Source organism: Cygnus olor, chromosome 6 (genome assembly GCF_009769625.2).
Source record: "Cygnus olor isolate bCygOlo1 chromosome 6, bCygOlo1.pri.v2, whole genome shotgun sequence".
Taxonomy (NCBI): Eukaryota; Metazoa; Chordata; class Aves; order Anseriformes; family Anatidae; genus Cygnus; species Cygnus olor.
In genome coordinates this window covers 19,507,118-19,519,237 of record NC_049174.1, presented here as the reverse complement: position 1 = coordinate 19,519,237, position 12,120 = coordinate 19,507,118, and the positions used below count along the sequence as shown (strand labels likewise).

Genomic DNA, 12,120 nt, shown 5'->3' with positions numbered 1-12,120 from the left:
CAAACAAAATATCAATCAAAAGGCAACAGAGAACGTTCATGGAGGAAAACCAATCATCATGATTGCCAAAAGGCCAATTTACTTCCCTTCCTTCAGATAAATTCATATATAATAGGGATATAGTTCAGAATATGAAAAAAAAAAAAAGAGGAAACAGTGCCTTTCTGCTATTCGCTTTTCCATTGGTATGTAGTTACATTGTGAACGCCTCACAGTGTAGGCAGGAGGCTTTCCTATCTCGAAATACATGCTACACTACGAAATGTTGTATGCAGCTCCTAACACAATGACTCTTCAGACCTACAGGCTGCAATAATAAGCGCTATTCCCCTGCTCAGCACTCAGTTTTATACGCCCACATTTATAAGCATTGTATAATCACTGATTGGTCTCTGTCGCTGGAGACCCGCATCCTTTCTGCTCCTGTGCCCCGCCAGGGTACTCAGTACCCGTGTTTTGGCACGTCCGGGTAGGGAGCTGGAAGAGGTCTGGTTTGAGCGTGATCTGACCGGTGCGCTGGCAGCAGCCTTCAGCCACTTGCACACTGCTGATGGTTCGGGTCAGGGGTTTCCCTGCGCGTTTCCCATCCTCGGTGTCTCGCTGTGTTCACAGCCCCGAGCCCCTGGTGCTCTCACCCGCGCAGCGCAGGCGGGGAGCCCTCCGAGAGCCGGCCGTGCGGGGCCCTGGGGCAGCAGCCTGGGGAAGGCAGCGGAGGGGCCGGGCTGAGCGAAGGCCCCGGGGCTCTGGGCTCCGCCGCCGGGCTGCTGCCGAGGCGGGGTGCTCTGGCTGCGGGAGGGGTTTTAGGGAAGGACCGAGCGCTTCCCCGCTCCGCGGGAGGCGTGGGCTGCCGCCGGCCCGCCGCTCCGCCGCTGCCGGCCTGGGAAGCGGCGGGGCTGCCTTGAGGAGCAGCACCACCTAGCGGGGGCGGCCGCCTCGCCGGCCGCAGCTCCGCCGCCCGGGCCGGGCCGTGCGGCGCCGCCCGCTGTCCGTGGTGCTGAGCCGAGCGGCCCCGCGGGAGCTGCGGGCACCGGCGGCTGCCCCGGGCCGCGGATGTGCGCGGTGCGGCCGCGCTGCTCGCTGCGGGCGCTCCGCAGGGCGGGGGCGAGCAGCGGGCGGTGCGGGCGGCGTGGAGCCGGCGGGGCGCCGTGACTCATGGCTCCGGAGGGCTTCCGTGAGCTGCCGGTGGCTCTTCGCACTGCGATCCTGCCACGTTTCCCAGCGATGTCTGTGGTCGCTTACAAAGACAATTAGCCACAATTGTGGTATCGTTTCTCCCGCTCCGCGTTGAGCAAACGTTTTGCCCGACCGGTTGAAACTACCTCTGAAAACGAATGCCTGGCACAGATGGCAGCAGGACATGGCAGCTAGGGCCGGCGAACTTTACAGCTGTGTTTGCAAGCTGCCTTTCGTGCTCCCGGTGCTTTTGCTCCGTGTCCAGTTCCTAGACAGTGGGGCTGCTCGGCGAAGCAGTCATCTCGCCTACTTCATGCCCTCAGTCAGTCGGGCTCCTTTCCAAAAAGACCTTGAAGTTTTCCCCTCGAGTCCTTCAGGAAGGACACGTCCCTGCTGCTCGTCCAGCACCCCCAGCACGGGCTGAAAGCCCCCATCGGGCCGCTCTCCCCCCAACGTCCCTGTCCGTGGCCAGGGCTCGGGTTAGGCGCCTAAACCCGGGGGCCGGGCTGGGGAAAGTGGGTGCCGGGCTGCCAGAGGAATGCTGCCTGGACGAGTCGCGTTTTAGCAAAAGGGGCCCGGGTATAAAACCATAACGTAGCGGCAACGCCGAGGGGAGGTCACAGAGATCCAGGTGTTCCCCTGCGGCCGGGAAGACGAGGGAGCGGCGGTGCCTGGGCCTCTGCCACCCTCTGGCGGGGACCCGCGCCGAGGGCGCTGCCGCCGCTGAGGACGGCGGAGCGGGGCGGGGGGCGCGGGGGTGAGCTCGGCACGGCCCCCCCGGAGCTCAGCCCGGTCGCCTTTGCCTTCGCGCCGGTGACCTCGGGGCGAGGCGGTGCTATCGAGGGAAAGCCGCCGGTGCCGCTTGCCCGAGGCACAATCCCCGCGTGGGGTCGGAGGCCGAGGGCAGCTCCGGAGCCGCGGGGCGAAGCGGGCGGCGGCGGCAGCCGGGCCGGGGGGGGCCGCCCCTCCAGTCCCCGCCCCGGCCCGCCGCCCCGCCGCTCCCAGCCCCGTGCACGGCACGGCACGGCGCGGAGGGGGTGGGTGGCGGCAGCCCTGTGACTCATGCCTGCGTCGAAGCAGATCAAGCGGCGATTCATGCTTTTAAAAAAGCAAATCCGAGTACTTCTGGAAAAAAAGGTCATCTCGCATTAAATTCCGCGGCGCGATTGGTATTCCGACGTCGTTTCTGGCGGAGTTTATAAGCGGCGAGTCGCTCCCAGGCTGGAGTCGCCCTGCCTGCTTGGACGCCGGCAGCCAGAGCGCTCCGCTCGCCCCCTCGGTAAGTCTCCTTAATCCGCATCCCATTTTCCAAATCTTCGGGAGCGTCTTTCAGGATCTGGAGCTTTTTTACATTTTTTCCTTTTTTTTTCCCCCTAAAATCGGTTTTGGTCGCTGTCGTACCTATAGAGGGATAACGGGTGTTTTGAGACAGCCAGCGCCTTAGACATTGCGTTAACCTGTTACTTCGCTTCCAGGCATTGTCTAGCGAATCTCTTCTGCTTTGTGGTTGTTTTCTTTTTCATCTGAAAAAAAAGCGAAATACTTGTTTACCATTGAAACCATCGATCCGTTACGTTTACACACGGGCGTAAAGGCGCCCAACAATGGAAACGAATCGCTAGCTACCGACGTGCGAAAGCAGCTAACAAAGAAAGCGCTCGTTCGTTGCCGCGACCTTCATTTTCTTGACAAGGGGAACGAAATAAATCGCAGGTAGCCATGGGGACGAGGGGACGAGCCCGGCACTGCCCCGCCGGTGAGCGGGTGACGGAGGTGCCGTGCCCGCCCTCGGGGACCGAGGACCGGGGGCCGGGGCCGGGGCCGGTGCCGCGCCTCCCCCGGCCCCGCCGCCCCCCGCCGTCGGCGCCCTTAGCGCCAGGGCTCGCTTCGGAGAGCGCCGGCTTGCTCTGGAGCACGTCCTGCCCCGGATTTGCTGAAACGCGTGTGCCGGGACATGCGTGCGTGACGCGTGCCGCCGGACTCGGGCAAAATGCACCTTTGTTGTGGCGGGGGGGCTCTGTCGGTCTGCTCCGAGCGCTGAGCCTGCCGTGTGTTTCGGGAATGGGCTGGAAACGCACAGAAACGGGCGCCGTGTGGGGCCGGAGGGCATCTGGGCTGGGAATTTCGAAGCCCGCTCTGCACGTTGGCTTCCATTTGACGCGAGCCACATAATCGCCCTGCTCAGCGGCCAGCGATATAATTGCGATAGACTTCACGGTCTGCTAAATCCGTCATTCAGGCAAGGGGGGCAGCGCCTCGGCATCCAGCGAAGGGACGGGTTTGTTCTTCAGCCTGTCGAGGCATTTTCCCGGTGCAACGCTTAGCGCTTCGGCCCCGCGGCCCCGGAGCGGTCGGTTCCGCTCCCTGCTGCCCCTGCTGCCCCCCGGGAACCCCTCCTGCCCCCCGGCAGCCCGTCCCGCCGCCTGCCCGGGACCTGCGCTGCCCTGCGGGGGCTGCAGCCTCCTATCCGCCGGCATCCACGGGACTCCGGCGCGGTCCTCCAGGAGAGCAGGCTACTAAAAGCGCCTTTTCTTCCTTCCAGTAAATTCCTTGCTGCCCACCCGCGCTCGGAGAAATATCGAAGGAAACCCGGGCTCCAGGGACAGGGGCTTTTCTGAAAGGATGGCTTCCTCCGCTCCCTCGTCCTCCAACGACGCTCCGGACCCCACCCCGACTAATTTACGACCCACAAGTAGGTTTTAATCTTTTTCTCGTTTAAAGCATTTTGGAGGCTTCCTCCACTTAGGCTTTGGAAGACCAGATTCGAAACGAAACGGTAAATCAGTGAAGCACCGTTCCGCGCCGCTGAGCGAGGTGCGGAAAGTGCTCCACACAAAGAAAGCAGCCGCGGGTGGCAGCGGGAGGGGGCTGTGCGAGGAAGACACCGGGAGGGAGAGCCCACAGCAGCAGCCAGCGCTGCCTTTCTCTTCCAGCCACATTTGACGGATTTAGACAATAAGCTGAAGCCCCAGACTGCCAAAAAAAATCGGGATGTTGTAAAGGGAGCGGGGAAAATGAATCAGATAAAGGGCGAAGTTACACCAATGGCTCGAAGCGGGTTCTTCCCCCTCCCTTACGTTTTATAAATGCTAATGCTACAGCTTCCTTTCAGCCCACGCTGAAGCCTGTAATCAAGCGAAATTTGGATGCTAATTGTAGGTTTTCAAAGCCTTGTGTTCCTAATTGCTCTGAATTCGCCTTGAGTTATTGAGGTGTGAGTGGGAAGCGGAGGCTGCTGCAGGTGGATAGAGAATCAGTTTACAGCCCTGCCGGGCAATTCCGGCTGTCGCCTACCAAAAATAGAAAAATAAATGGGGAGGCTCCATGCTATAAAGCACGCGAGACAAAGCGGGGGCAACAGTAAGAGACGAAAGGTTGTCAGGCGAGGCGGGGAATAGCTTTTACCCCGAAAGGGCTGCCAGGCACGACTCCGCTGCCATCACCCTGCGGCCGGGGGAGGGCTAGGCTTTCTCCCCGCTGGGGGCCGAGCCGCCCCCTCACGGCCGGGCCTCTCCGGGCCCCCGGCCGCCGCCCCGCCATCAGGTGAGCCCAGCCCCAGCCCCCTCCCGCCGCCCTCTCCCCCCAGGACCCACCGCTCCCCCCGGAGCCGCCGCGGCCGCCATGTCACCCGCGGGGAGGGGGCGGCCCCCCGGTCACCGTGCCCCGGGGCGAGGCGGGCGCTCCCTCCACCTCAGCCCGGGGCTGGGGGGCCGGGAGCGTCTCCCATCACGGCTGCCCGCGGCCCGTCAGTCCGGCCGGGGCTCAGCGAGGCACGTCCCATCATCTAGTCAAATACTATTTTTCACCCAATTAATTCCTGAACTCGGCTGTGACCCCATTTCACGCCACTTTATTTTAAGCCGCCGCTTCCCTGGAGCCCCGCCAGCGCATTCCGAGACGCCCCGCTGCCAGGAGCGCTCCCCTGGCGCCCCGTCGGGCCGGGCCGTCCCCAAGGGGGCCGTGCACGGGGCGCCCCCCGAGGGGGCCGCGAGGGAAGCGCAGGGGCCGGGCGGTGCCGGCGGAGTCCTGGCCGGGGTCTCGCCGCCTCAGGGAACGCCTCTGCCCTCTCTTGCAGCCTACGACTCGTGGTGTGGCGTGGCGCACGGGTGCACCAGGAAGATCGGGCTGAAGATATGCGGTAAGTCTGCCCGACCTCCCGACCCCGACCCCGCCCCGGGCGGCGGCCTCGGGCTCCCCCTGCCGGGCACGGAGCCTCCCCTCCACTCCGCTCCCCTCCGCGCCCCGGTCCCGCCGCCCTCCCGTGCGTTTGCTTCGGCCCCGGCGTTTTCCACCGCCCCTCCTGCGACTGCCGGGGGTGCGAAGGTGGGGGGAGCGCCGGGCGGCCGGCGGGGGGAAGCCACGAGGGTTTGGCCGCCTCGCCGGCTGAAATTTTTCAGCCTTATCGGAGTAGAAAATACGGATCTCCTGGGGGAAAAAGATTAACGAGAGCCTTATTAAAGAGCAATTCGTCAGCTTGCTGCGCTGGTAAGATAGCGCTGGCAGCCAGTCAGCGCGCAGGCACATGAGATGCAGGAAGGGAAACAAATGCACAATCAGATCACAACGTTATAGCAAGAGATTCATTTGCAGATAACAAGCTGTCTTCCTTCTCCAGATTTCTCAGTAGCACCTTCGCTTTCGGGGACAAACAGTCAAATTTTCATTTGCTGATGACGAGAATCGTTCAGCTTACCCTGTGCCCCTTATGAATAGAAATTATTTCCCATTTCCCCCAGCTGCCTCTTTTGGGAGGGGGCGGGGGATTATTTCCTGGGAGAAATGGGCTTTTTTCTAAGCAAAGACATGTCTGAGCCCCTTGCCCTACTCGCCCGAGTCGAAGCTAAACGTTTTGTTACGCGGAAGTTTGGACAGAAAAAGAATCAGGGTGCAAGTGTTTAACCCGGTATCTATTAGCGATCTCGTTGGTACCCGCAGGCGACATTAACGAGTAGTCGCTTAGTTCTATAAATAGCCCCTGATCCGCGTGTAATGGACCGTTTCCTTACCAGTCCCTTCAGTGGCTGGAGCGATGGGCTTTTTCATCATCATTTTAATTTAGCCCGGCAAGCAGAACTGATAAAGTAACGCACCGTTAGGCTCGTTCCATGTTGCTAGACTACCGGGGTTACAGGGGGACATCGCAGCTTCCCTCAATTTAGGCGTCAGATCAAACACACTGAAAATGAAATATCCCACCATTTTGGATTTGAGAGCGGCGAAAGAGAGCATAGCAGTGCCTTTGTGAAGGGAAATCAAAGCAAGCAAGGATGCTGTTGTGGTTTTGTTTTTATTTTGCTTGTTTTTAGCTTGCCTTTTCTGGCTGCTTTTTTTTTTCTGTTTGACACGGAAAACATACCATGTCTAGTAACGGTGGTTCGGAATCATCGAGTTCGATCACGACTCGTATGAGCCCTCACACTGGGATCTAACACCTTCACGGACCAGAAAGGGAAGGCTGCCTTTGGTAAATATACAGAGTGAAGTATTGAGGATGCCAAAGATCCTAATTACGCGTGCTAAACCAGCTAACGTTCGACTATTAGAGCTGATTATCGCCTCGTCCTTACCTTCCACAAGACATTATTCCGGACCCTAAGCATTGTGCCGCTACGAAGCTGTAGAAAACTCAGATTTGTTCTTTCTGTGTATCACACGGAAATCGAATCATTTTGAACGCGAACTTGAAATAAGGGTTCAGCTCAAAGAGAGCGCAGGTCTTGAACAATGGTTCTGTCCTTCCACCCGTTTCCTATATTGTATTTGACATTCACAGTAATTACGCACCCGAGATTTATGTGTCATTTCTTCTCAAACCACTGACCGATTTAAGGACGAGCTCCGTTCCTTTCTGTTTGAAAGCCACCGCCTGAAAAGAGCCCTGCGGCTGCCACACCCCCAGCCCCGTCTCCGCACGCATCCGCTTCGAAAAGATAACGCGTTTTGAAGAGGTCTCGGAGAATCACGGCGTGCAAAGCACAGGCAGATTGCCCCCCGCGCCCGGAGTTGCGGGCTGCACCTCTCGCTCCCGCCCCGGCCGTCAACACCGCCGCTGGCACTGATTCTGCTACCGCCTGCTGCCGTCGGTGGAAGGACTCGACGTGGCAGAACTGCTCCGGATAAGGCGAACAGCTGAGTTCTCGGCAGCCCGCCGCGGCTCCCCCGCAGGCAGGTGGACTTTCAGCAGCAGCCCCGCGTGGTGGAGGCCCAGCCCGTGGCCGCAGCCCGTGGGATCGCCGCCGAGCCCCTCGCACGCTGCCTCCTGCCCAGCCTCGTTGTGAAACCACGCAGGACCTGTGGGCACTCCGGGGACCGAGGGGCTCCCTCGCCGGATCGGTCCCTGCCTTCAAAAGCTCGGTCCCTCTTGATGTTCATCCATGCAAATACCTCCCAGCGGGGCACCTGCGGCATGCAGCTGGGGAGCGCTGCGCTCCCTCTCGCTGCAGGAGAGGTATTCCTGCCGTACGGCGTGCGCTGCTGCCTGCTGGGTCTCTCCTACTCCGGTCTCTTTTTTGGTTTGTTCGTTTCTTTCCACGCGGGGTACGGATGGCACGTCTTTCGGCACCCCCGCCCTCCGAGCGGCCCCCTGCGGAGCTGCCCCCGCCGCCCGCCCCGAGCCCGGCGGGGCCTGCCGAGCACGTCGCTCCTGCTGCTGCTCTCCCGCCGAGCGTCACCGCCAGGAGCCCTGCGGAAAGAAGAGCGGCCAAACGAAGCACAACGAAGCGGCGGGACCTGAGGTGCAGGCGGTCACTCCGGAATTCAGTCCGGATCGCACCTAATTCGGTGTCAGCTGCGCGGCCCGATGAGCAGGCGAACAGCACTTGCTGGTGCAGGAGCCCTTGATCCGCTGCAGGGGTCGTTGAAAGCAGTAACAAAACTGCATACAAATAAAGCTCCTCGGTCCCGGACTCCTAATTTCTGCAAGAAGAGAGATTCTCTTAAATAGCTTGTCTCACATAGCTCACGTCCCTCAAAGCATCGTAGAAGGAAACTGATGAGCGGAGCATGAATATGAAGAGGCAAAACGGCAGAAGTGCGCTGGACACAGCCACGAGAGGGGGCTGCGCTCTGGGGCTTCCTTCTCGGGGGCTGTCCCGAGCCTATCGGGCCGGCCCAGCGGCTCGGGTCGCTCCCTTGTCCCCGCACCGCGCTGGGGGGGCCCGGCCGGGCCGCGGGAGCCGTCGGAGCTGCGAGGAGCCCGGGACATGCGGCCGGCGAGGAGCGGCGTCGGGGGACGCGGACGGGCGAAGTGACAGCGCTGGCTTTCCTCGCTCCAGCGTCTTCCTCACTGGCGGCCGTCCCCAGTCGCGAAGAGACCTGCTTTCAGTCGCTACTCGTTCAAAGCGAAACAGAGCAAGGAAACCTCCGGGGAGCGCGGTGCCCCCTCCGAGCGGTGCGGTGCCACCTCCTGCCCCGACCCCGGGAGCACTCGGCGCAGCCGGGGAGGTCCCAAAGCCGCTGTCTTCGCTGCCGAGGGAAAGGCCGGCACGGTGCGTGTTTTAGCGGGCATGGATTTCGCGGGACAGATTCCGAGAAGCCGGTGGCATAGTTCCGCCCGGTTGCAGCCGGCTGGCCCCGCGTGGCTCCCGGGCCGGTGGCTCCGTCCCCGCTGTCACGCCGGCCGGTGGCGGCGGCCCCGGGCGCCCGATCTGCGTGTCCGGAGAGAGCAGGGACCCCGGGGAGGATTGGGGTCGGTGTCGAAGCGCTTTCTCGGGCGGAAAATCCACATCTCCTGGACACGTGCCGGTGCAGACATCATTCCCACTAGCACCGGGGAGGGGGCTTGGTGAGTGCTACCCGTGTCCCTAAGCCCTGGCGGGGGATGCTCCAGGACGGCTGCTCTCTCTCGTGTCTTTTCTGCGTGAGAGCACCGCGAGGAGAAGCAAAAGTGGCCCTGATTTTAATCATACATCATTGCCCCTGTCTGCTGGGTCCATAAACTTCGCCTGCAGGCTGAAATAGCATTGACTCATCCTGAACTCTCTTCCAGTGGCTGGTTACTGAAGTGGAATCTGTCTGATCGACTTAATAAGAATGTACCACTGCACTAAATGACAAAAATTTGTTTTTTGCATGGCTGGGTTTTTGCAGTTGATGGCGTTTTGAGCTCTCCCTCCTGGAGGCAAATAAACCCCATAAATACTCTTATTCCTGACCTCATTAGTCAGATCCAGAGCAAACACGGCTTCAAACTGGTGTCTAGAGAGCTGCTTTAGGTATTTCTAAACATGTTGGGAAGTGAGAAAACTCTGACCTGTGCACCTTGCAATAACAATGTAGGGTTCCTGCAAAGGACCAACAGTCTGGAAGACAAGGGCCGGATCGTGAGCTCCCTGAAGGAAAGGCGGTCCTCCAAGAGCCTGCTGGCGTGTGAGAACAGCGAGAAGGAGTCCAGGTTCCGGCGCACCGAGACAGACTTCTCCAATTTGTATGCTAGAGGTAAACGCTCTTTGCAGCTTCTGCGTGCTCCAGCCCTGTCACGTCCCCTAGCAGTCTGCCCTCGCCTCCCCTGCAAGTGCAGCCACCTTCAGACCGTGCTTTTGCTTGGCTGCTCTTGAGGGAAGCTGTGAACGTGTTTGCTGAGGGCCGCACTGGCGATGTTTAAAAGTTTCCTGAAATGCACGTTTATGTACCTTGGGCTGATCTGCAGCTCAGCTCCATCTGTTCCTCCGGGGTCACTCCAGAGCCAGCTCCCAGGAGGAGAGCAATTTCGTATTTTATTTCCTCCTCAATAGATCAGCAATGAAACGGTCTGTGATTGCTAGCTACGGGGAGGGTGGGGAAGAGAAATCAATCTCTTTTTATTATTATTTTTATGTATTTATTTATTTATTTATTTTCGGGGGAGGAAGCGGGCCAGGTGAAGGGCGGCTGCGGGGCTTTTGGCTCCCGGGGCTGAGCGCCCCGCCGTTCCCGCAGGTGACCCGGGCTCGCCCTTCCCCACCGGGAGAGGGGCCCCGGGGCAGCGGCCGGTTTCGCCGTGCCCTGTCCCTCCCTGGCCAGGCTGAGCCGGGGCCGCGGCGTCCAGGTCCCGGGAGGGCTGCGGGCGGCCGGGGCTGCTTCATCTCCGCCTCTCGCTCCCAAAGCAGGCGCTGACGGCTGGTTTGCCCCGCAGATTTGCTGCCCGCCAAGAACGGCGAGGAGCAGACCATGCAGTTCCTGCTGGAGGTCGTGGACATCCTCCTCAACTACGTGAGGAAGACGTTTGACAGGTCCACCAAAGTGCTGGACTTTCACCATCCGCACCAGCTCCTGGAGGGCATGGAGGGCTTCAACCTGGAGCTCTCGGACAACCCCGAGTCCCTGGAGCAGATCCTGGTGGACTGCCGGGACACACTCAAGTACGGGGTGAGGACAGGTGGGTTCTCGCACTGCTCCAGAGAGCCTCTCCGTGAGGAGAGCGGGCCCCGGGGGCTCAGCTCGAGCCGTGCGCCGCCCGCCCCCGGCGGCAGGGCTCGGTGCTGTTTGCAGAGCCCAGAAACAAGTTTTTAAGACGTAATCTCTTTCACTTGATGAAATGCGAGCTGTCTGTATCTCCGGGGAGCAATATCATTAGGTAAATGAGGGCATAAATGACACCGAATTTGCAGTTTTTCTTCTTTATGTTCTCCAGACGTTTAATGAAAAAGAGACTGAAATCCTAGGAATCATCAATAAAGGAACCCTGTGGATTTCAGCCCATTACCCCGGGGCCCCGCCTATTCAGGCCCTTCCCAATCAGCCGGCGATGGGCGCCTACAGCCGCTTCCCTTATCGCGGAGCTGTAGCCCGCTCCTCAGAGCCAGGGCCGCTTCGTGTCGGACTCAGCCAAGGGCTTCGCCGGCAACATCCCCTCACCGCCGTGTGGGGCCGCCATGGCGGGAAGGCTGCCAGAGGGAGGCCGTTGCGAGGTGTGCGGGGGGTCCGATATCTTCGACGGCGCCTGGCCGCGTTTGGACTCCGTGCCCCTAGCGAAGGGGCGAGTATTTGGCTGCCGAGGCCGGCCGGGCAAAGCTTGCCTTAACGGCAGCGGGGCCGCAGCCCGGCCCGTTCCGTGAGGGCGGCGAAATGGCGGCTGAGCTGACGAGCCGTCAGGGCCCCAGCCGCAGCGAGGCCGTGGGCGATGTCTGGGCCTCCTCGACCCCCGAGCCGAGGGACGCTGCTGGGTTGGAATGGAAGCTTTAGGGACAGTCCTGGGGTTGTGCTGAGCCGCTCTCAATTGTCTTTCAGGTCATCCGCGCTTTTTCAATCAGCTCTCCACAGGACTGGACATCATTGGCTTGGCTGGGGAGTGGTTGACATCGACTGCTAACACAAACATGTAAGCGGTGTCTTGCCAGCTTCTGTGCCTCCTGCTGTGGTTAAAGGGGTTGTCATCTGTCACGGTAGACGTGCATCGTGATAGATGTGTAGTTATCAGCTTTAAATGCTGACTGCTGTATCTTCAATAAAAGTGTCACCCGTGACAGTAATACAGACCAAATAGTTACATGAAGCTGAACAGTTTCATATTTCTGATAAATACAATGCAAATATCCCAGAGCACGTGGTGAGTAAAATAAGCTGATTCTAATATAATATTAATATTCTGATTCTAATAGAAAGGTTTTATCTTCTCTTGGACTAGTCTTTATCTTTTCCATACATTTTTTTTAAAGATTTGTCTTTAAACTGAGTAATTCTGCATTTAATAACAGTAGAATACAACATAAGCAAAACTCTTGCATTTTCTCCTGTTGACTTCAGAGGTAAGACTTGGGCCACCACCTTTTCCTGTGCATGTGCTGGTAAAGAAGTTGCTTCTGGGTGCCTTCAAAAGGGTTAAAAATGTAACACTGGAAATTAGTTTGATAGTAATGAAGGAATTACCCACTCTAAGATTTGTTAAAGTCGTGTATAAATAAATAAAGTACTAAAAAGTAAAAATTTACTTCTACAACCTATCAGTGAGAAAACTTCCTATTTTATTTT

The 12,120-nt window shown here is 59.2% G+C and overlaps 1 protein-coding gene across 3 annotated transcripts in view; it reads left to right on the top strand.

Annotated features, from left to right (window-relative positions):
- GAD1 (glutamate decarboxylase 1) overlaps nt 1-12,120 on the top strand; it is a 37,124-nt gene that overhangs the window by 2,375 nt on the left and 22,629 nt on the right. For 2 of the 3 annotated variants that reach the window (XM_040562186.1, XR_005821292.1), the window contains 5 exons: nt 3,716-3,865; nt 5,249-5,311; nt 9,451-9,609; nt 10,286-10,528; nt 11,380-11,470. In XM_040562186.1, coding sequence (XP_040418120.1) covers nt 3,796-3,865; nt 5,249-5,311; nt 9,451-9,609; nt 10,286-10,528; nt 11,380-11,470 — 626 coding nt within the window. In that variant the 5' untranslated portion in view covers nt 3,716-3,795. Of the gene's footprint in view, nt 1-2,196; nt 2,453-3,715; nt 3,866-5,248; nt 5,312-9,450; nt 9,610-10,285; nt 10,529-11,379; nt 11,471-12,120 lie in introns of those variants that run through there. The other variant, XM_040562185.1, reaches the window with a different exon arrangement.